Source organism: Antechinus flavipes, chromosome 3, assembly GCF_016432865.1.
Source record: "Antechinus flavipes isolate AdamAnt ecotype Samford, QLD, Australia chromosome 3, AdamAnt_v2, whole genome shotgun sequence".
Classification (NCBI taxonomy): domain Eukaryota; kingdom Metazoa; phylum Chordata; class Mammalia; order Dasyuromorphia; family Dasyuridae; genus Antechinus; species Antechinus flavipes.
The window spans coordinates 565,936,020-565,961,193 of record NC_067400.1 but is presented as its reverse complement, the minus strand read 5'-3'; the positions used below and the strand labels follow the sequence as shown (position 1 = coordinate 565,961,193).

Here is a 25,174-nt window from a genome sequence, read left to right as displayed (position 1 = left end):
CGCTGAGGGATGGTTTCCTGAAGGGGAGACTGACCTGTCTCTGCCATCCCCACTGACTTTAGGGAGGGAGGGTGGGGGGACCCAGCTGAGGGATTATAAGACCTGGATGCCCTTCTCCCACACCTTGGAGCTGGACCTTGAAGGATGGGTTCTAAGTGTGGCAGACCAGGGGTCAAGGTGGAATTTCCAGGAAAGGGAATGGAGTAAGTAAAAAGGCAGCATGGAGTGAGCTGGTTTGGGGGGAATAGCGGGTAATAGAAGAGACTGCTGGGAACAAATTGTGGAGAATCTCAAAAGCTCAGAGATTCTCGGAGCATCAGGATTCAGAATGAGAGAAATCATGGGATCCAAAGTAAAGGTCAGCCCTTCATTCTGAAGAAGCAAAGTAATCAAAATTACTCCTGGTTTTGAGTGCCAGTTCTGGCACATGCCATCTGTGTGATTTTGGACACATCGCTTAACTTCTCAACTTGTATTTCCTCATCAGCAAAATGGAAGCATTTGTATAGTTTGCAATTTTTATTGAAAAAATGATGTGAGTGTACAAAAATGTTTGTGACAGCCCTTTTTGTAATGGTAAGGAAGTGGAACCTGAATGGATGCCCATCAGTTGGAGAATGACTGAATAAGTTATGGTATATGAATGTTATGGAATATTATCATTCTGTAAGAAATGATCATCAGGATGAATACAGAGAGGCCTGGAGAGATTTACATGAACTGATGCTAAGTGGAATGAATAGAACCAAGAGAACATTGTACATAGAAACAAGATTATGTGATGATTAACTCTAATGGATGTGGCTCTTTACAACAATGAGGTGATTCAGACCAGTTCCAATAAACTTGTGATGGACAGAACCATCTGCATTCAGAGAAAGGACTGTGGGAACGGAGTGTAGACCACAACATAGTTTTTTCATCTTTTTGTTATAATTTAAAGCTTTTTTCTCTCATTTTTTCCCTTTTTGGTTTGATTTTTCTTGTGCAGCACGATAAATGTGAAATACTTATAGGAGAATTGCATGTTAACACATATAGGATTATTTGCTATCTAGGGAAGTAGGTGGACAGAAGGGAGGGAGAAAAATTTGAAACACAAGGTTTTGCAAGTGTGACTTGAAAACTATCTTTGCATGTATTTTGAAAATAAAAAGCTATTATTAAAAAGTAAACAATTTTTAAAAATTACTTCTTTTTAAAAAAGAGAAAGATTGATGTGAGGAAAGTGGTCGGTAAATCTGAAAGCACTTTGGAAATAAGAATTATTCATACTCATAGAGCAAGAATTGAGATGGGAAGATACGTGCCTAACATCACCATTACAAGTAACATTAGCACTAATAAGTCACTGCTTGGAGTACTGTGGCCAAGCTTCTGGAGGAGAGAGAGGGCTAGGGGAGGGGGGATTGATCCAACCCACAGCGATCCTTGCTCTGATGGGGTGAGAGGACAGAGAAGTGGTGGTAATGGAGAATTTTCTTTTCTTTTCTTTTCTTTTTTTTTTTTTTGCAAGGCAATTGGAGTTAAGTGACTTGCCTAGGTTCACACAGGAAGTAAGTATCTGAGGCTGGACTTGAACTCAGGTCTGGCACTCTATTCAAAGCACCCCCTGGCTGATCCCATAATAGAGAACTGAAAGTGACCAATCCACTGGACAGTCTGGTCACAGCCACTCTGCCAGGAAATGTGAGCTATTCCACAAGAGGAACTTTCATTTTTATCTTTGCCTTCCTTGTATCTAGTGCACCTATCTAGTGCCTAGCACGTAGTAGGCACATTCTAAATGTTTGTTGAATGAAATATGGAACAGATAAACAGAGAGCCTGAAAGTTTTCCTGATAATAACAAGATAAGGTGATTAGTGAAGGCTTATTCCCCCTGACCAGCCCTGCACCCTTTCCTGCTTCTGGCTCTGGGAACCTTGTGGTTCACCACCGTTCCTGGAAGGAACTGTCTAATCCCTCACCATCCCTGCTATTTGCCAGAGCCAAACATGTCTTCTTGGTCACCAGTCTCCTGGAAGTGTTGTCTTCCCCCATTAGAAAGTAAACTTCTTGGAACCAGGGACTGGCTAGCTTTCGATATTTGTAATTCCAAATGCTTAGCACCATGTCTGACACACGGGAAGAGCTCAGTAAATTATTTTTCATTCATTCATTTTACCAAGGAGAAAACTGAGAAAGGAAGATTAGCTTCTCAAAGTCACATAACTTGTAAGTGTCAAATGAACACATGTTCATCAAATGCCTACTGTGTGTGGGTCCGGTGCTGGGCTTTTAGTGAAATACAAGATATGGTTAAGAGATATTCTTTATATATATATATATATATATATATAACTTTTTATTGACAGAACATGTGCATGTAATTTTACAACATTATCCCTTGCACTCACTTCTGTTCTGACTTTTCCCTTCCCTCCCTCTACCCCCTCCCCCAGATGGCAAGCAGTCTTATACATGTTAAATATGTTACAGTATATCCTAGATACAACATATAACTGAACAGTTCTGTAAAGAGATATTCTTAAGATTATGTGATGATCAACTGTGATGGACTTGGCTCTTTTCAACAATGAGGTGATTTCATCACAATAGACTTGAGATGAAAAATACCATCTACATCTAGAGAGAGAACTGTGAACACTGAATGTAGTATTTTTACCTTTTATTTTTTGTTGTCGTTTGTTTGCTTATGTTTTTTTTGTGTGTGCTTTTTCCTCTTTTGATCTGATTTTTCCTGTTCAGCATAATCTATACAAAAATATTTTGTACATATTTAACCTATATTGGATTGCTTGCTTGCTATCTTGGAGAGGGGAGAAGAAGAGAGAGAAAGGGAGAAAAATTTGGAACACAAGGTTTTGCAAAGATGAAAACTTACTTTGCATGTGTTTGGAAAATAAAGTACTTTTTAAAAAAAGAGAGAGAGGTGTTCTTTACCCTAATGAAGTTCGGAGTCTAGTTAGGAGCCAGCACTCAAAATCAGAACTTTTGACTCCAAATTCGAGGTTCTTTCTTTTATTTTGCTGAATCTATCTTTGTAGGAAACTCCTGGTATATAAATTCCTTTCAGCAAAGCAAATTTGCAGTCTAGAACTTAATCTTAGACAGTTACCTGGCTTGGCCAATGTCTAACACCTCCAAAATGTCAGAGACAGACCTCAGATTTTCCTGATTTCTAGTAAAATAGAGATTCCCTCTATCCATGGCACTTTTCTGGGGCTCATTCTGTTGGACCAGGCTGCTTGTTAATGGTTTTGGGTGTCCTGTCACAGTACCGACTCTGAGTGGGCTGAGGTGGGGTGGGACTCAGGTCCCTCCCCTGGAAATCCAAGGGATGCTGCGGGGTGGAGAGTGAGATGATTCACCCAAGAAACAGGGATCTGGCAGAAAATGGGCCAAAGATACAGGAACAGAAGATACAGATGTGCTATGGAGAGAAAAAAAAAAAAACTGAAAGCAGAGTGACTTTCAGGGGCAGGAGATGTTAAGTGCACTGGAAATTTGAGCACCCCCATACTAGAAATAAGAAAGCTGAAGCCCAAATGGAAAAATTTGGGAGTCCCCCCAATAGGAGAAGCAAACCTAGAACCTGGGTTTGTAACTGGCTCTTCACAGGAGGCCTTAAAAAAGCTGCAGTCCTTCAGTATTGCTCTCCTGGGCTCAGATCCCAGGGTTCAGCTCTATCCAGATACACCTCCCTTCCATCGGGTCCACCCCCCTCCCTCAGCTGTTTCTGCCAGTTCCCTGGGACACAGGCCAGAGGCCCTGATGTTGCCCGGCAAGGGAGAGAGGACGGGACATCTATAATATGATCTCCAGGCAGCTCCCTTCCTTCCATCTTCTCTGCAAAATCATTTTTCTTCCCCTCCCCTGAGGATTTCCCCCTCCTCCTTGAAGACTCTGGAGAGGATCGGGAGCCTCTGATTCCTTCTTCTTCTTCCCCTTCTTCAGCCCCTCCCACTCTGCTTCCCCCTCCCCTCAGGCTGGGAAGGACGCGAGTCCTTGGAGGGAGAGGCTGACAGTGTGGAGGGGGGTCCTTCAGTTGCCCAGATTAGGACGGCTCCAGGCTGGGAGAGAGGGTCAGGAGGAAGCCTGGCCTTTCAGCCAGACAGCTTGTGTGCCCACAAATGTATGTCGATACCCATATGCTTGGACATGCATCGAATATATATGTGTATATTGCATGGTGGGCACGTATGGTTGAACTGCATGTATTTGCATGACAAATACATATATCGTGTGTCTATATGTATGTTTGACACGTTTATGTGTATATATCTGCCATACCTAATATGCTTATGTGTTCTATACGTCCTCACACATCTCCCATGCAGGATGACAGGAGGCTGGGGCTCACCGGCCAGGAGAAACCCACCCCCAGACTGGGTGCGCAAGCGCCCAGGTCCCGCCCCCCACAAATAAAGCAGCTCCTCCCCCTCGCCCGCCCTCCTGTCACCACAGGCTGCCTCGCTACGGAACAACCTTCCTGGCCATCCCTGGGACAGAGCAGCTGGCTTTGGTCCGGACCTGGGTTTGTGCGTATTCCTCTTCAGCTCTCCCTTCTCGCTTTTCCCCTTCTCCTCTTCTTCCCCTCTTCCTGCTCTCTCTCCTCGTCCTCTTCTCTCTTCCTTCATTCCATCTCCTTCTCTCCCCCTTCTCCTTCTCTTTTTCTGCTCTTCTCACTCTCTCCTTCTCCTCCTCTAGAGTCTTCTGGTCCCTCATCATGGATTCTGGGCCACGGGGACCCTCAGGGACCTCAGAATCTGGGGGGAAACCACCCAACTGGCAGGAAGCCAAGACTTTCTATGACAGCCTGGCACCGAAAAAGAAGCCCAAATCGGTAAGATGCAGCCCCGTGTGAGCCCGAGACAGGGGAACCCCAGACCCTGATGAGGGAGAGAGAGAGGGACTGGGAGGTGGAAGAATCCTTGTTTCCCCAGTCAGAAAAACTGCTAGAGTGGAATCTCCACTTCCCTCCCTCCCCTTTCCTTCTCCTCCTCCTCTCCCTCCTCTCCCTCCCTCTTATCCCCTCCCAGTCTCTGGCAGGGGCTGGGTGTTTATTTCAGTTCTGGCCTGGGCTTTGTGCTTCTCCTCTTCCCCATCAGAGTGCCCTCCCCCCTCCCTCCTGCTATCAGCCCCCAGCCCCTGGTCACAACCGGCTTCTTGCAGTTGAGTCTCAAAGCACGTGTTTGACCAATTGAATTAAATCTAAATAAATGGAAAGGAGAGTGGCTTCCCAGTCCAGACTCATGGCCCCGGGCTCTCTGGAGCACACAGCCTGAAGTTCCCCCATCCAGGATCACTGGGGCTCTAACCATTGAGATTCCCAGTCCAGATTGCCTATCCCAATAGTCTGTAGATCTGAATGGAGCCCTGGCGTAACATGGGGGGCACTGACGTTTAAGCAGCTGGGCTAGGAAGGGAGCGGCTCAGACTGTGGACCCCCATGCTGTAGACAGATTTATTTTCTGATTCAAAGTAGAAGGGACCTTAGTCATATTTAATCCCATCACCTCCTTCTACAAATGAAGAAATGGAGGCGAATTGATAGACTCAGAGAATAAATGGCAGATCCAATATTGGAATCCAGGCTATCAAAGCCTAGCCTGCTTCCCGATATGGAGGAGAGGCTGAGTGGCCCTGTCTGCTGGCTCCCTCAGGCTGCCTGCAAACATGCCCCTGTCTCTCCCATCCTCAAGAAACCTAGCCAGTTTTCTAGCCCCATTATCATCCCACTATCTCCTCTGACCTTGTGGTCATACTCCTTGAAAAAGCCGCTATAATAGGTCCTTCACTTTCTCTTCTCTCATGCTCTTCTTAATCCCTTACATTAGTTTCTGACCTCATCATTCCACCAAAACTGCTTTCTCCGTCACCAGTGTTCTCTTAACTGCTAAATCTAATGGGCTTTTCTCAATCCTTTCTCCTTGATTTCTTCAAAGCACTGTTAATCACTTTCTTCTCAACATTCTCTCTTTAGCTATGCGATCTTTCCCTCTCTGTCGCCTTTACTGAATTTTCATCCAAGTTCTTGCCATTAACTATGGTTGTTTTAGATCCTCTTTTCTTCTCCCTCTATATTACTTCACTTGAAGATCTCTTCAGCTCCCACAGATTTAATAAGGATTTAAGTTAATCTATATTAATGATTCTCAAATCTATCCATCCTGCCCTCTCTGTTGGCCTCCAATCAGACATCTCAAATTCAACACATTCAAAACTGAACTCATTAATTTTCTTTCTTTCTCAATAGTACCTTATTTTTTTTCAAATACATGTAGAAATAGTTTTCAACCTTCATTTTTGCAAAATTTTGTGTTCCAAATTTCTTCTCTCCCTCCTCCTCAAAACAGCAAGCAATCTGATATAGGTTATCCATGTAGTAACTTTTTAACATTTCCATGTTTGTCATCTTGTACAAGAAAAATCAAACCAAAAAGGAAATAAACCATGAGAAAGAAAATGTAAACAAACAAACAAAAAGGTAAAAATACTACGCTTTGATCCACATTCAGTCTCCATAGTTCTCTTTTTAAGTAGGGATGGCCTTTACCATCCCAAGTCCACTGGAATTGCCTTGGATCACTGTCTTGCTAAGAAGAGCTAAGTCTGTCATAACTGATTATCATATAATCTTCTTGTTGCAGTGCACAGTTTTTTCCTGATTCTGTTCACTTCACTTAGCATCATGTAAGTCTTCCCAGGCTTTTCTGAAATTAGTCTGCTCGTCATTTCTTATAGAACAACAATATTCCATTACAGTTACATACATATAATATACATTAAATACATTTATTCATGCCCACTTAATCTCAGGCTCTCTGCCATTACAAAAAGGGCTGCTACAAACATTTTTGCACATGTGTGTCCTTTTTCCTTTTTAAAGATTTCTTCAGGATCCATTACTGTCGAAAGCAACACCATCCTTTCAGTCCCTCAGGTTCATAAACTTGGGGTCATCCTGGATTCCTCACTATCCTTCACCCCTCTCTCCATATTCAAGCTGTTGCCAATTTTTTCAACATCTCTCCAATACACCCCCTTTTCTCTTCTGACATTTCACATGCTAACTCTCAGTACTTTAGGAATAGACTGTTACAGTCACCTGCTGCTGGGTTTGCTGATCAAGTCTTTCTCCACTTCAGTGCAGTCTCCATTCAATAGCCAGAGTGATTTTCCAAAACTGCACTTCTGACCATGCCATCTTCCACCTCAATAAACTCCAGTGGCTCCCCATTGCCTCTGGGACCAAATATAAACGCCCCTTTGGTATTCAAATTCAAGCCTTCATTATCGTCCCCCCTTCTAATTTTCTCATACCTTACTCTTTGACTGACTCATAGACTTCATCCAGTAACACTGATTTTCTTATTGAAACTTCTACAAGTTCTCAGCTCCAAGCATTTTTCCTGGCTATCACCCATTCTGTGCCCATCCCGGATTTCTTAAAGTCCTAATTAAAATCTTCTACAGACGAGGGAAGCCTTTTCTAAGGAAAAGGAAGCCTTTCGACCTTTCTTAATTCTAGTGCCTTCCCCCTTTTAATTATTTCCTATTTATCCCCTGATAGATTGTGAGTTCCTTAGACAGGGACTGTCTTTTACTTCTTTTTGCATCCCCATGCTTAGCACAGTGCCTGGCATATAATAGGCACTTAATAAATGTTTATTGACTGACCAGTTGACTGATTGGTCCTCTGAATATGGTCCAAATTGAAGACAGCTCATCGGACAGACAGCAGATGCTGAGTAGGAACAGATAAGGGATTAAGGATGTCCAGAGGACCACCCATTATTCAGGGACTTGGCAGAGCCCAGAGCATGTCCCCCTGCTCCCCTTACTTTTCTTTCCTTTTTGCTCTCAGGGTAGGCACACAGACCCCCACCCCCAGTTGACCTAACCTGGCCCTGGAACTCCTCCTGGATCAACTCTGCTCAGCTGGGGCTCACAGAAGACCCATGGCTAGGATTTCAGTAGATTTCCCAAGACCTCGACCCTCTGGGCTCCTAGCCAGTACTGTCCCCCAGGACTTCCTGACTTGGGAATGTCTTCCATTCCCTCCAATAGAATTACCCTCCAGTTCTGATATCTCGTCCCTCTTCAACTTCTCCCACTCCAAGCCCTGAGGGGGACTGAAAGGAAGGGTTCTGGGGCTCTTGTTGCTATCACCCGCTTCTCGTCTACCTTACAAGAGAACAGGAGGCTGAGTTCTCTTAAAGAGCCCCTCAAGTCCATTCCTATATGCAATATTCTCCTTTCTCTCCACAAATTCATGGCCCAGCCTAAGACCATGTTTTGGCCTAGGGCCCCACTTTATTGTTAATCATCTTTGAGAAGGATTTTAGAAGAAAGGTAAATGAAGAATGAATCTCGAACCTCCTTCCCAGGTCTGTTACAAAGAATTCTTATACTTGGAATAAGTTTTGTGGGGGACAAATGGTAAGAGAAGACAGCATGACCCCAGATCTAGCCAGAGCAAGAGACAGTTGGGGGATATCCCACCTCCCACCTCCCAGAGAGGAACCAAGAAATCAGGTGAGACCAACTGACCGGAACAGGGTGGGGGAACTCAAGCTTCTCCTTGACATCTCTTTGGACAGTTGATCCAGCTGCCTCTTTCCTTTTTCCTCTTCTCATTCTATTGTCATGAGAAAAGCAGCTTTTCAGGAGCTTTTCACTTGTTCCTCAAATGAGCCATTTATCATGTCTGAGTGGAAAGACAGACAGAGATACAGAAATACAAGAGAGATACAGAGACAGAGAAAGAAAAACATCAACCAAGTGATATGTGTATGTATATATGTATTTTATAAATATATGAATATATGTGTATATGTAGTACCTGCTCATCCCTTCGTATATGAGCCCCCAGAAAACTCAGTTTGGATTTTTTCTGGTACTTTTTGGGTTAATACCTACTCAAAAACTGTAGCTCATGAGCCCCGACTAGTGTATTACTTTTACCAGCTGGCCAGAGGACATAGTAATTCTTTCTTCTTTCTTTTTCATTTTTAACATGCATTTTAATTTTGAGTTCTAAATTCTTCTCCCCTTCCCTAACTCATTGAGAAGATTTACAATACGATACCCATTCTACATGAGGAGACAGTAATTCAAAGCAAACTTACAAGTTATGTGACTCTGGTCAAATTCTTTCACCTCCCTAAGTCTGTTTCCTCCTCTATAAAATGAGGATAATACTTGACTACCTATTCCATAGGATGGCTATAAGAAAAGTGCTTTGTAAGTCTCAAAGTGTTACATAAATATAATTAGGCGTGTTATTACCTCTTGTATGCATGTGAGCAAACGTGTGCCTCCATGTGTGTAAATATGATATATGTCTATGTTCTTTCTTCCAAATCAGGATGTACCAAAGGGGAGCCTGAGAGACCCAGATTAGGAAGAAAGAGACAGGATCCTACCCTCAGGAAGCCCTGAGTCAATATATGTCATCTCCTCTCCCAGCAGTTAAATGGTATAGTGGAAAGAAGACTAAGCAAATAATGACTTGGAATCAAGAAAAGTTGAGTTCAAATCCTGTTTTAGTTAGTTATTAGTTTTGTAGTTATTTAATCTTCCTCAGTTTCCCCATCTGTGAAATTGGAATACTAATAGCACCTATCTCCTAGGGTTGCTATGCAGATAAAATGAAATAACATTGATGACATATTTTGCAAACTTTAAAGCATTATGTAAATATTGGATATTATCTTAGCTTGAAGAGAGGAAAGACACAACTTCAAACTTGAGGATCTTTGTGACCATAAGTATGTCTTTCCTGAGATAAGTAGGAAGGGAAATAAGCATTTATGTAGCACCTACTGTATGCTAAACACTTTTATAAATATTATATTATTTGATCTTCACAACAAGCACGGGAGGTAGGTGCTATTATTCAAAAAAATAATACTTTACAGTTGAGGAATTTGAGGCAATGGGAGTTAGATGACTTATCCAGGATCATATAGCAAGTGTCCAAGTACGGATTTGAATTCAACTCTTCCTGACTCCAGATAGTGATCTATCTAACTGCCTAAAGAAAGACGCTCTGGCCTTTTTCTCCCTTTAAGGTGGAAGAGATGATATCTATTCCTTGATAAGGTAGAGATCCTGCAGGACTGTGTTCCAGAAGGGCAGGGTTATGTGCCATTGTTCTGGCTTTCTCTAAGGTCAGTCTTGTTTTCTCCCTGAGGCTGATAGGTCCACGTGGGAATAATCCTGTCTTCTCTTTCTGCCTTCCCAGCACATAGTAGGGCTCTTTGCCCAGTGAATCACATTTTCTTTCTCTGCAGCCCAAACCCCAAAATGCCATCACCATTGCTGTGTCATCCAGGGCCCTCTTCCGAATGGAGGAGGAACAGCGCATCTACAAGGAGAAGGGGGTGGAGGAGTATGTTCGGTACCAACTGGAGCATGAAAGTGAACCACTCAGTCCAGGTCCTGCTTTTCCCTTCGTGAGGGTAAGTGTGAATGAGCTCGGTTCATTTCTCCCTTTTCCCATCTTGGAACTTGACAATATAATCCCACAATGTGGATTAGTGGGAAGGGTTCATTCTAGGGTCCTAGAATTTAGAGCCGGGAGAGCCCTCAGAGTTTATCTAGTTTAATGAATTTATTTTACAAAGAAGGAAACCGAGGCTCATTTGTGCAGCAAACATTTATTAATCACTTGCTGTATGCAAAACCTTTTTTGGGCACTGGAGATACAAAACTTAAATAAGATAGGATACCTGCCCTCATAGAGCTTCAAGTCTAATGTGAGATGATAGATAAGAAACATAGCATTTCAATGCTTTACGGGCAGTTAGTTTATCTCTATAGATGCTCCATGGACAATTATGCTATCTCCTGGATAGCTTTCATGTATGGCCAAAAGATGAAGACCCCTGAAGGCAGCCCACAGGGGCAGGTGTGCCATCCCTACCCTGAGCTACATTGGTCCTTAGATGGCACATATTATAGTCTCTTATTGGACCAGTAGCCAAGCCTTTCCAGCTTGGTAGGACCTAGAGGAACTTATACATTGAGCAGCCAGAGCCAGCTCTATACCATGACAAGGTATCAGAGGAGAAAGTCAGTGGAAGTCATTTCAGTGTATAATATCCCATGATGCATTCATTAGAGAGATGCCAAATATGTTGTAAGGTTCAAGGTCACTCAATTCAAGGTGAGGTGAGAGAGGACTTCCTGGAGGAAGTGGTATTTGAATTGAGCTATAAACAATAATTGGAATTTAAAAGGCAAAGAGGAGTAGGAAAGGCATTCTACGGATATGGGCAGCAAGGTGGCACAGTGGATTGAGTGTTGGGCCTGGAATCAAGAAGACTAAGCAAATAATGACTAAACCACAAGAAATAAAATTGTGAATATGGGATAGCTTGAGGGAAGGCATAAAAAGCTGCAAATGTGGAGGATTCAGAGGGAATTCTGATCTGATTGGAATACCGAGTTCATGAAACATCCACAAGTCAGTAGTGTTTAACTACCAGCTCTCTAAAGAAAAAAATCTGAATTTAGCATACCCTGAAGCTTAATCTGTATTGTTATTAACTTTTTCTCCATCAATTCCTTAATCAATGAAACAACACATTGAGTCCTACTAAGTAGCTTTGCCAATTTCCTAGGTATAAACACTCACACTGAAAATTTCATAATTGGCTCTCAGAAGACAGGATCAGCTGCCTCTAACACTGGCCAACTCCCACCCCCACCAAACTCCACTTAGCCCCTTCTGTGACATCGTGGCAGATGAGGATGCTCTCTGTGTTGTTAGAGACCATCCATATCGATGAGATCACAAATCTGAGTGTTGAAACATGACATCATCAATAAGTGATCATTCAGCCTCTACTTGAAGACTTCTTGTCCACTACTAGTATCATTAATGATAATAGCTCTTATTTTTATGGAGCTTTAAGTTCGTCAAAGTGCTTTACAAATATTATCACATTTGATCCTCACAGTAATCCAGGGATGTAAATATTTTTATGATCCCATTTTACAGAAGAGGAAATTGAAGAAAACAAAGATTAGATGACTTGCGGAGGTTCACAAAGCTAGTAAGTGTCTGACTCTGATATTTGAATTCAAGTTTTCCTGACTAGGGGCAGCTAGGTTGCACAGGGGATAGAGCATTCAGCATGGAATCAGGAAGATTCACCTTCCTGAATTCAACTTTTGCCTCAGACATTTATTAGCTGTGAGACTTTGGGTAAAGCGCTTAACCCTGTTTGCCTCAGTTTCCTTATCTGTAAAATGAGCTGGAGAAGGAAATGATAAACCTCTCCAGTAGCTTTGCTAAGAAAATCACAAATGGTAAGAAAATCACAAAGAGTCAGACATAACTGAATCACTTCCCGACTCCAGGTCCAATATTTATTGCATCACCTAGTGATTGTATCCATCCACTGTGTCACCTAGTAACTCTAATAGCAAGCTTTTCCTTTCATCAGATCTAACTCTTCCTCTCTGGAATTCCCCTTGTTTCTTCTAGTTCTGTTTTCTGTGGCAGGGCAGAAGAAGTCTTCCCCCAAACACCCCCCCCAAATTTCCAAAGGCAATAATCACATCACTTCTATCTCGACCTCGGTTTCTTCCTTACCTCCTCTTATACTATAATCTCCAAGCTTCTCACCTTCCTGGTTGTCCTCTTGTAGATCCAATTTAGCTTTTTTGTATGGCACTCAATCTTGAGCCCAGCATTCTAAGCTCATCTATTCTAGAGGGAATAATAATGATAATAATAAAAATACTCTCTATGCCTTCATCTGAGCCATCAGCAAAGACTGAAACACCCTACATTTGACATCAGAGGATAAGACTTTAAATCTTGATTTGGCTACTTACCATCTATATAACTGGGAAAATAATTCCCCTTTTCCAGGTCTCAGTTCCCTGTTCTAGAAAATGAAACCAGGGGCAGCTAAGTGGCGCAGTGCATAGAGCACCAGCCCTGCAGTCAGGAGGACCTGAGTTCAAATTTGTCATTTAACACTTCCTAGCTGTGTGACCCTGGGCAAGTCACTTAACCCCAAATGCCTCAGCACAAAAAAAAAAGGAAAAAGAAAGAAAATGAAACCATTGGACTAGATAATGTCAGTGTCTGTTCAATAAATGTTTATTAAATGCTTATGGTGTGAAGAGCCCTATGAGTGGATTTGAGGAGAGATACTAGTTTAGGTAAGACACAATAAAGGTCATGGTGTAGCAGGAGCATAAGACACAAATATAGGCAACCCATAATGCATAAAATTAGCATTTTTGAGAAGCACCCAAAAAGCGTGAGATTGAAAGGACAAAGTTGTTGTCAGGAAGAAGAGAGGGACAGAGATTAGGAAAGACTTCACTGAACATCCACTTTGTGATGGCCACAGGTCATAGATGGGGGATGCGGAGGAACCTTCTGTACTCCTTAACCCAGACTCCCTGTGTGCCCTCAAACGTAACATTTGGCTTATTCTTTCTGGATCTCTGGTTTTCTTTCTGTACAACAGAAAGGAGCAGCTCTCCTAGTGTCTCATAGGGGTGGCCCTGGGAGACCAGCTAAGGAAAACTGCCATCTAACAAGGATCTTAGAGGGGGAATAAAGTCTAAAACAGATGATAGAATAAACAAGGCACTCCAATTTCAGAGTCTAGACCATGGGGAAAAATCACAACAAAAACCTGTTTGGACTAGGTAATGGAGGGAGGTTCAGGAAGAATAAACAGGTTGGGTTTTGTTTTGGTGGGTTTCTTTGAGGAGGGTCACCACTGGGTACCACTTGGCTGTGGCAATGTTCACAAACCTAATTAATAGGATTTGAGAGATTGTTCTCAGTGTGACTAGATTGGGACCTGGATGCAGAGAGGAGCTAAAATGATCCTGTTTCTGTTATCATCTTAGTGGGCAGGTTTATTCCCTGTTCTGTTGGAGACCCAGATAAGTTGAGGGGATCCTTGACATCAAGGAGACCCTATTACAGACTAGGCTACAGCCTCTCTCTTCCTCTACAGGCCCTAGAGGCTGTGAATAGCCGGCTTCGGGAGCTGTACCCCGACAGCGAAGACCTCTTCGACATCGTCCTCATGACCAACAACCACGCCCAAGTTGGGGTCCGACTTATCAACAGCATCAACCACTACAGTAAGTGTGAGGGAGGAAATGTAGTCAGGACTCCCCCACAAACTGTCCGGCTCAGTAAACACGGATGGAGCATCTGCTGCACTCCAGGAGCTAAGCCAGGCACAGAGAGAGAAAATCAAAGTAAAAACCAATTCCTATCTCCGGGATGTGGAGAAAAGGGAACACAACACAAAACAATGCAAGTATAGGATAATCTGGGGAGAAAGGATAGATTAATAATAATCAAAAGGGATTACAGAAGGTTTCCATAGTAATTGTACACAGTACTTATTGAACCTTGGAGAAAGATAGGGATTCTAAGAGGCCAGATGGGAGCAGGGAGTATATTCCAGGCATGCAAAGGCAAGGAGGTGGGAGATTACGGAATGAGTCCAACGAACAGGAAATAAGTCAGTTTTGCTGGAACAAAGAGTGCATGAAGTGCAGTGGTACATCTGAAGAGGTGAACTTAAGTCCGACTGTGAAAAGTTTTAATGTCAACCTCAGACCGCCTTCAGTATGTGGAAACCACTGACATTTCTTGAGTAAAGAGAGTGATATCATCAAACCTGTGCTTTTAGGAAGATTGTTTTGACAATTATGTGGAGAAAGGATTAGAGAGGAATAGGAAGAGGGAGTTCAATTAAGAGGCAGTTGCACTCTTTCAAGGAATAGGTGGTAAGGGGTTTAACTAGGGTAGTAGCCATATTAACAGAATAAGGGGATGATTAGGATGAGAAGTTCTGTGGGGATAGAATAAGAAAAGAATTAGCAACTGATTGGCTATGGTAGGTAAGTAAGGAGAGAAGGAAGACTTGAGATGACTCTGAGATTGTGAACCTGAATCTGTGGAAAATTAATGGATCCTCGACAGAGATAGGGAAGCTTAGAGAAGATTCCCTCCCTCTCTCTTCTTCTTTCTCCCTCCCCCTTCCTCTTTGTCTCTCCCTCTCCCTTCTTCTCTCTCTGTCTCTGTCTTTCTGTGTCTGTCTCTTTGCCTATTTCTCTCTCTGTCTCTCCCCTTCTCTCTGTTTGTGTGTATGTGTGTGTGTGTGTCTTTCTCTCTCTGTCTGCCTCTCTCTCTCTCTTTCTCTGTCTCTCTCTCTTTTTGTCTCTCTCTGTGTCTCTCCCCAACCTTTCAGTATATATGTGTGTGTGTACCTATACATGAATGAAAGATACTTATATTTGTTTTGGAAATTTTGAGGTTGAGATGACATCTAGAAACATTCAAGTAGAAAGGACCAGTGGACTTTCAGGAATAAAACAGACGACAATCTTTTTGGTGATGCTCACAAAAAAAGGTTGTAGCTGTAAACTGGGAAGTCATTTGCTTAAAGATGATCACTGAATTCATGGCATCTCATGAGATCACATCAGAGAGACTATTGAAGAGAGGGAAAAGGGTAGGATTAAGGCTCTTAGAAGGTTAGAACTAGAAGGTTAGAATATAAAATGTCAGAGCTAGGAGGTGCCTTGTAACATATAATACTAAATGATGATGATGATGATGATAATCTTTCTGGGTCTTATTTTTCTCTTCTATAAAATAAGGATAATCTCCCCCATAGTAGAAAAGAAAAAAAAATCTCTAAAAATCTTAGAGAGGGGCAGCTAGATGGTGGAGGGGATAGAGGGCATTGGATCTCGAGTCAGGAGGATCTGAGATCAAATCTGACCAAAGATACTAGATATGTGCCTTTAGGCACGTCACTTAATCCCATTGCCTCAAAAAAAAAGTCATAAGGAGACAGCATGCTGAGCATCATATGTATTAGGGACATATTAGAACCATTCCCAGTAAGATCAGGGGTGAAACAAGGTTGCCCACTATCACTATTACTATTACTATTCAATATTGTATTAGAAATGTTAGCTTTGGAAATAAGAGAAGAAAAAGAGATTAAAGGAATTAGAGTAGGTAATGAGGAAACCAAATTATCATTTTTTGCAGATGATATGATAGTATACTTAGAGAACCCTAGAGAATCAATTAAAAAACTAGTAGAAACAATTCACAACTTTAGCAAAGTTGCAGGATACAAAATAAATCCACATAAATCATCAGCAATTTTATATATTACCAACAAAGTCCAGTAAGAGATACAAAGAGAAATTCTATTTAAAATAACTGTCAATAATATAAAATATTTGGGATTCTACCTGCCAAGGCAAAGTCAGGAACACAACTACCAATAACTCCACACAAATAAAGTCAGATCTAAGCAATTGGAAAAATATCAAGTGTTCCCATGGGTAGGCCAAGCAAATATAATAAAAATGACAATACTACATAAACTAATTTATTTATTTAGTTCTATACTAATCAAACTCCTAAGAAATTATTTTACAATAATATAATAACCTAGAAAAATAATAACAAAGTTCATCTGAAAGAAAAAAAGATCAAGAATTTCAAAGGAATTAATGAAAAAATGCAAATGAAGGTGGCTTAGCTGTGCCAGATCTAAAACTTTATTACAAAGCAGTGGTCATCAAAACCATTTAGTACTGGCTAAGAAATGGAGCAGTTGATCAGTGGAACAGGTTAATTTCACAGGACTATTATTCAATGACTATAGTAATCCAGTGTTTGGCAAACCCCCAAACCCCAGATTTTGAGATAAGAACTCATTATTTGACAAAAACTGCTGGGAAAATTGGAAACTAGTATGGCAGAAACTAGTCATTGACTTATACGTAACACCCTATACCAAGATAAGGTCGAAATGGGTTTATGATTTAGACATAAAGAGTGATATTTTAAGCAAATTAGAAGAACAAAGTATAGTTTACTACACCCAAGGAAGGAATTTGTAGCCAAAGAAGAACTGGAAATCATTACTGAACAAAAAAATAGATAAATTTGATTATATTAAATTAAAAAAAGATTTTTACAAACAAAACTAATGTAGGCAAGATTAGAAGAAAAGCAATAAACTGGGAAAACATTTTTACATTCAAAGGTTCTGATAAAGACCTCATTTCTAAAATACACATAGAAATGACTCAAATTTATAAGAATTCGGACCATTCTCCAATTGATATATAGTCAAAGGATATGAACAGGCATTTTTCAGGTGAAGAAATTAAAATTATTTTTAGTCATATGAAAAGGTGCTCTAAATCACTATTGATCAGAGAAATGCAAATTAAGACAACTCTGCATACCACTACACACCTCTCAGACTGGCTTAAGATGACAGGAAAAGACAATGACTATTGTTGGAGGGGATGTGGGAAAACCAGGACACTAATACATTGTTGGTGGAGTTGTGAACTGATCCAACTAATCTGGAGAGCAATTTGGAACTATGCTCAAAGGGCTATCAAACTGTGCATACTCTTTGATCCAGCAGTATTTCTACTAGGCTTATGTCCCAAACAGACCTTAAAGGAGGGAAAGGGACCCATAAGTGCAAAGAGTGGCAGCCCTCTTTGTAGTGGCAAGAAATTGGAAACTGAGTGAATGTCCATTAGTTGGAGAATGGCTGAATAATTTTGGTATATGAATGTTATGGAATATTATTGTTCTATAAAAAACTGCCATCAAGAGAGGTCTGGAGAGACTTACCTAAACTGATGCAAAATGAAATGAATAGAACCTGGAGATAAATATATAGGAGATCATTATACCCTATAACAAGACTATACAATGATCAATTCTGATGGACATGGTTCTCTTCAACAGTGAGATGATTGATGCCAGTTCCAATGATCTTGTGATGAGGAGAACCATTTACACCCAGAGAGAAGACTGTGGGAACTGAGTGTGGATCACAACAGAGCATTTTCACTCTTTTTGTTGTTGTTTGCTTGCATTTTATTTTCTTTCTCATTTTTTTCTGTTTGATTTGATTTTTCAAGCAAGATAATTGTATAAATATGTATGCATATATAGGATTTAACATTCTCATATGCATAAGTTTATATGTATACACATATACATTTCCTCATCTGTACAATGAAGATAATAATAATACCTACCTTACAGGGAGATAGTCTGTAGAATGCTTTGCAAACTTTAAAGTATTGACATAAATGTGAGTTATTAAAATTCCAGAAATGGGAGTTAAATGACTTGCCCATGGACATCTATGACTTCCTGTAACAATGATCTTGACAATAAATAAGGTCTGAGAGCCCTTCATGTTAGCATAGTTCTACTCACTTCCCACAGCCCTCTCATCAGGGTATTAAAACATGATAATGCCATGATACTCAGTAACCACATACCATCCCCACAAGGTGCCCTAGGAATATCATTTCAAAGCCCTACCCTAAGAGAACAAGGGGTTAGAATGATCTTTATACATTTGTCATTTGGATCCAATCCTTTCCCCTATAACCTCATACAATAATAATAACAACAACTCATATTTTATAAGCTTTTATTTATGCTTACAAAGCACTTTCAATCTGTTTCCCATTTGATCATTTAAATAGCCCACAGGAGATTGACAAAACAGTTGATATAACCCCAATTTGTTGGAGAGGAAAATGAAGTTAAAAGTCATACTAGTAAGCTTGTCTAGATTGTTCTAGGTTATCTAGCCTCAAGGTCCAGATTTGAACATAAATCTTTTGCTGTCTCTTGGAAGGAGAGGACTAAAGGAGAAAGGTGGTATTGACCCATCTTATTGAGCAACTTCTGCATGTGGATCCATTGTGCTAGCCTTTCTTTCCTTCCACTACCCAGTGGGATACTCTGTGGGCCCAGCACTAACGATTCATGGACAATGGAACCAAGATGGTAGCACTCAGCCATGAGATTTGGCCATGAGGTCCTAAATTTTGATCACAACTTTACTCTATCATCAGGTGAAGCTGATTGAACTTGCTTGCTGCTACCTAGCTTGGTCTCAGTCTCCCCTTTAACCCTTTTTCCTAGACCTGTTCATTGAGAGGTTCTGTATGACGGGGGGAAACAGTCCCATCTGCTACCTCAAGGCCTACCACACCAACCTCTATCTGTCTTCTGATGCAGAGAAAGTGAGTGAAGCCATTGGAGAGGGTGAGTCTGGGGCTAGACCCTACTAGGGGTAGGGAAACGGATGGGCCAGGCATGCCAGAAAGTCTCAAGATCTTAGAGAAATCCCTGGAGAGCCTGCTGGATGAGGTTCCAGCACAAAATATTGTATTCTTAGTTACTATGATGGCCGAGGTAGGAGGATACTCTCTGGGGTGTGGAGCTGAAATGGAATCCTTCATCTATATTCCTGGGCTCTGGGAACAAATAATACCAATAATTATTCCTGTTTATGCAAAGTGATCCAAAAGTCTTGGAATACAGAGACTATCTTTTTGTTGTTGTTATTCAATCATTTTCAGTTGTGTCTAATTCTTCTTGACCCCATTTGGGGTTTTCTTGGTAAAGATACTGAAGTGCTTTGGTAATTTCCTTTAACTCATTTTACAGATGAGGGGACTGAGGCAAATAAGGGTTAAGGGATTTTCCCAGGATCATACAGCTAGTAAGTGTCTGAAACTGGATTCAAATTCAGATCTTCCTGGCATTTTATCCACTGTTTCATTTAGCTGTCTCTATGGATATGTTTTCACTATCTACAAATACTCTTTTCACAAAATCTCTGAGAAGCAGGTCTTACAAGTGTTATTAACCCCATTTTATTTTATTCTATTTATTTTAATAAACACTGCTTTATGAATTATATTGGGAGAGAAAAATCAGAACAAAAGGGGAAAATCACAAGAGAAAAAAACAGAAAAAAGAAATGAACACAGCTTGTGTTGATTTCTATTCACTCTCTATAGTTCTTTTTCTGGACGCAGATGGCATTTTCTATCCAAAGTCTATTCAGATTGCCTTGGAACATTGGTCCCATTTTAAAGATAAGAGAACTAATGCTCATTGAAGGGAAATCATTTCCCCCAAACTTTGTGTTGGAGTTGGACACAGCTAATGAGTGTCAAAGTCACAACTTGAATCCATGATATTCTGAGTTCTCTGTGGAATTGTTTTGCTCTGTTTAGGGAAGAGACCTCTCCCGGAAGATGGATAAGATCCCTGGGACTAGGAGGTGGAGTTTCTGGTTTTCATGGAAACCAAAGCATAGTGCAAACCACTATCTGTAAAACTCTTGCATCCCCATCCCCTGATCTCAGCAGGGGCATGGGATCCCTGGGGATAGCACAGAATCTCTCAGCTAGGTCTGAAGAACTAGACACCAGAAACACCTAGAAGGGATAAAGCCAATGCTTGCATCACACTGTAGCAAGAACACCAGGAACTGTAACATGTCCAGACAAGAGCAAACAAGGTGGGGATATACCTGGAAATAAGCTTGCTAAGGTGACCCAGACCCAATTCCTTCCCAGGATGAGCCTCAGTTTCTTTGTCTGTAAAAAAGATCTTATAGTTCTGACCTTTTCCAAGTTCTTTTCTAATTCCATGTTCTCCCTGTTAGCTCTAATATTCTCTGTCTGAGTTCTCCTAATTCTCTAGGATCTCTCCTACCACTGATTCCTTCGACCTTTGGCATTCTTTATTCTAGGGGCCCTCCATCTCTAAAGTCTCTGTTCTGAGGCCCCCCTTCTGGGGTCCTTTCCAGCTCTAACATCCTGGGAGTCTGTGTTGTTCTGCCTGTATGTCTGATTGTTCCCCTCCACCTCTCTGCGAGTAGCACTGAGCCTGCGCTGGGGCCCCTTAGTGTCTGGCCACAGGACAAGGAGTCCTTCCAGAGGCTCCATCTGTCCAGGAAAGATAGCTCAGTGATCACTGTACATTCTTCTAGTGCTCTGGCTCCCCTCCTCCACCCTCCCAGCATGGCCCGAATATGAACTGACCAAACTGAGAGACACATGTCAGACAGACCCCTGCTTTACTTCCCTAGGACCCTGAGAGCAGTGGCGTTGGACTGGGAGAAGCTCTGGCTAGAGCCAGCTGGGGAGCTGGGAAACCATCAGCACCCTGCTTAGGGGAACCCTTCTTCCTGGGATCACCTGGGCACTCGTGGCTCTCCTCAGTTTATTTGGGACAGCTCCCAACTGGGACAGTGGGGAGGGGGGGGAGGCAGAGATTTTTTTTTTTAATCACACCATCTGGGCTGAAACAGGCAAGAGATGGGAAAGTTCCCCTCGGTTCGTGGGTTTTCAGGGCAGGAGAGATCGGGCATTCTGAAGGGCACAGGATACATTTAACAGAAGAGCAAAAAGGAAGCTTTTAGAGGTGGATGAATGCAGGCTGATCTGTCATAAGGGCTCCAACAGAGGGTGCCCTTCAGCTCAGACACACCATCCTGGTCCATGGCCACCCTCCAAAGCATAGATAGCCTATCTCCTCCTGGGACTGCAAAATAGATCCCGACCTTAGCCTCGTGGTGTGTCAGAGCTGGAACAACTCTCAGAGGCCACCAAGACCAGGGGGTGTCAGCCTTTCTGTCTGTCCTGGCTCCCTGGGGCAGTCAGGTGACAAAGGGATCCCTTCGTGAATCACATTTTTAAATGGACAAAATAAAATGCATAAAATTACTAAGGAAAGCAAATATGTTAAAACAATCATCAAAATATCATCAACAACAAGTTCACAGATTAGTGGTGAAGAGCCCCTGGTTTAGTCCATCTCTTCATTATATTATTATCATTATGCTATAGAGAGGGCGAGTCATTTAAATACATAAGATCATAGGGACTTAAGAGGTCACTCTCTCATTTTACAGAGTTAGAAACTGAGTCTCGGGAAAGTTAAGTGAGTTGTCCAAGAATATACAAATAATAAACCCCGGAGGTGATATTTGAATCCACATCCTCAGTCTCAGATTTCTTTCTGCTGTGCCAGAGATGGACCAGGGCTAGGACTCTGGCTTCTTGACTCACATGTCAGGGGACCTTCTGCCTCTTCAGTTGTTTGGCAGTGACGACCAGGTCCCAGGGCACCAGCCTGGAAGGAGACTGGTCCCATCCCTCCTCTTTGTTTCTTCCCAAAGGGATTGCAGCTGCCACCATCTTCAGCCCCAGCAAGGATGTGGCAGTGCCCCAGAGCCAGCTTCGTGTGGCATTTGATGGGGATGCTGTGCTCTTCTCTGATGAATCTGAGCAGATTGTGAAGGCCCATGGGCTCGACATGTTCTTCGAGCATGAGAAGACATATGAGAACAAGCCCCTGGCTCAGGTACATAAACTCACTGAGCATCCCCATCCCCATCACTGAGCCCCAGACCCATCACTCTGAGGTGTATCATAAACCCCTAGCCTTACACTGAGTCTCCATCTTCATCACTGAACCCCATCCCCATCATGGAGCCTCCATCACCATCATTGAGCCCTCACCCTCATCACTGATCTCTCATCCCCATCACTGAGTTCCTTCTCTATCATTGAACCCCTCTCCCCATCACTGAGCCCCTGTTCTTACACCGAGCCTTATCCTCATCAGTGATCTCTCATCCCCATCACTGAGCCCCCTCTTCTCACAGTGAGACCCACCCCCAGTATTGAGTCCCCTCCCCATGGTGAGCCCCTATCCCCTCACCGGGCAATGGGAGGATCATTGAGGCTCCAACTGCCTTGGTCAGAGAGAAGACAGCCGCCTCCACATTCTCCCCACAGGGTCCCCTGAAGGGTTTCTTGGAGGCTCTGGGGAGACTGCAGAAGAAGTTTTATTCCAAAGGCCTGAGGCTGGAGTGCCCCATCCGTACCTACTTGGTGACAGCCCGCAGCGCTGCCAGCTCAGGGGCTCGTGCCTTGAAGACCCTTCGCAGCTGGGGCCTGGAGACAGATGAAGCCCTGTTCCTGGCCGGGGCCCCCAAAGGCCCCCTGCTTGAAAAGATTCGACCGCACATCTTCTTCGATGACCAGATGTTCCACGTGGCTGGGGCCCAGGAAATGGGCACTGTGGCTGCCCACGTCCCCTATGGAGTGGCCCAGGCACCCCGCAGGACAGCGCCCGAGAGGCAGGCACCCCCAGCAGTCCAGTAATCCTCCTGGTCATTCCAGCAGCAGGATCTTCTGAGAAAGGCAGAATGGAGAACTGGAAAGGATACTGGCCCCCAAAGAACTGGGTCTGGCTGGAGGCCATATCCCCTTCCCTGAGCCTCAGATTTCCCATCCGCAAAATGGAATTAATGACTGACCCTATCTCACAGAGTCATCGTGAGGAAAGTGCATTGTATAAAATCAAAATGGGAATTGCAATCACTGTTGTTGACATTCATAGCTATCTTAGCTCCACTCACCCAGCACCCACGGTTCCCTCTTGTACACAGAGGTCCCAGGCCGCCCATGCTCCCCATCCCACAGTGCTTGTCTCATCCCTAGGCATCCCTTAGCCAACACCCCTTGCAACATACCTCTCACCCACGTGTCTGTCCTGGAATGAAGCCAGAACAAAGTCCTGGGCTGTTCCCTGAAGGCAGGGCTGATTCCATGCCCAAATCGTGATCCAAGGAGAGAGACTCTCTCAGGTGGATCCTCCTGAAGAATAGATGCAATCAGGGAGAAGAGGGGCAAGAGGGAAGCAGGGCAGTGTCTCTCACTAAAATTGAGCTTGGGATCTAGGATCTGAGAAGTGGGATTGAAATTTGGGTCCTGCCACTTAATTACTTACTCAACCTTGACAGACAAATTTCCCCTCCCCTGGTTTTCATTTCTTCATTCATAAAATGAGAAGGATGAGAGGGCTCAGAGAAAGGTGGAAGATTTCCCAAGATCCTATGTGCTTCCAGATGCAAGGAATCTGAGAAATCATCCATTCCTACCTTCTCATTTAACACTGTCCCAGAGAGATTTATCCATAGTTACTCACCTGGAAAGTGATGGAGCCGGAATTTAAATCCAAGTCCAGAGCTTTTCCCACTATAGTTAAAAATCAACTATTTCTCCCATAAAACAGTGCTCAGACCAGTTTTAGTCCACATCCATTTTTCCCAGGTAAGCAAGACTTTTATCAAAAAATGTTTTCAAAATCTAAGAAGTTAAAAAAAACTAACAACAACATAATTTCTTTTTCTCTTTTCATCATCCTACTCTCCCCACTTCTAACTTCCTCCTTCCCAATTCCCAGTAGTAGGGTAGTAGGAAGAATGGGTATCTTGTGCATGGAGGTGGATTCTCAGACGGGCTGAGATCCTTTGCAGTTTGTTATATTTGGTGGTTTTGGTGAAGGAGTAAAACACTTTCCTTGGGGACCCTGGTGAGGGTAGGTGTGAGGGGAGTGGGGGGTTATAGTGAGCAGTTGAGTAGAGTTAGTGAAATTGGTGGAGTTAATAAGAACAATCTCCTTATAAGTGATAGGAAGCAGACCATGTGACAAGGTACATTGAGTGTAGACAGGCTTTTACTATATCTTAAGGTCCCTCCCAGCTTTCCCAGTGTATGTCTTTTGAGCCCTTCCAGTCCTGACATTCTTGGTTTTCACATTTTGTTTACTCAAATCTTTCCGTGCTCTATTCGTGTGATTCTCAATGTAACTTAAACTATTGTATCTATGGACTCAGCCAGGCTATTGGGGCAAATATGGTTTGGAGGAGAGGAGCGGAAATAAGCAAAGACCTAGTCACATAAGACAAAGCAGATCCAGGCTTGTTCTAACAGAAACCACAGCAACAGATGGCCGGGCATTCTGATTAATGGTTATGATTTAATTATTTGCTTTGAGCAAAAAGAATGGGACAGACAGAATGGTGGAGAGAGAGAGAGAGAGAGAAAGAAAGAGAGAAAGAGAGAGAGAGAGAGAGAGAGAGAGAGAGAGAGAGAGAGAGAGAGAGAGAGAGAGGAGTGGGGCAGGAAAGGGGTAGGAAGGAAGAGAGAGAGCGAGAGAGATTAACAGAATAATATATAAATAGAATCTGGATGGTGAGATATCAGGCAATATTATAGGTGGCTCTGGCATTTAGATACAGAAGGCAGAAAATGGGAACTATGATTGCCAAAAGCAAATCAACAAGCATTTATTAAATACCTACTAAGTGCCAGATGCATTGTTGTTGAGGGTTGGATATAGAAAGAAAGGCAAAAATAAAGTCTTTCCCCTAGAGAACCTTATGTCCTTATGGGAGAACATCTAATTGCCTAAGAACAAATAAGAAATATTGATGATAATC

At 42.6% G+C, this 25,174-nt stretch overlaps 1 protein-coding gene across 1 annotated transcript; it reads left to right on the top strand.

Annotated features, from left to right (window-relative positions):
• The first annotated feature begins 4,436 nt into the window (after positions 1-4,436).
• Positions 4,437-23,267, top strand: NT5C1A (5'-nucleotidase, cytosolic IA). Its single transcript, XM_051987760.1, has 7 exons — positions 4,437-4,543; positions 4,713-4,848; positions 10,304-10,471; positions 14,006-14,135; positions 19,006-19,128; positions 22,061-22,245; positions 22,683-23,267. The coding sequence occupies exons 2-7, from the start codon at positions 4,732-4,734 to the stop codon at positions 23,049-23,051; spliced, it is 1,092 nt and encodes a 363-aa protein (XP_051843720.1). The 5' UTR covers positions 4,437-4,543; positions 4,713-4,731; the 3' UTR covers positions 23,052-23,267.
• The last annotated feature ends 1,907 nt before the right edge of the window (positions 23,268-25,174 follow it).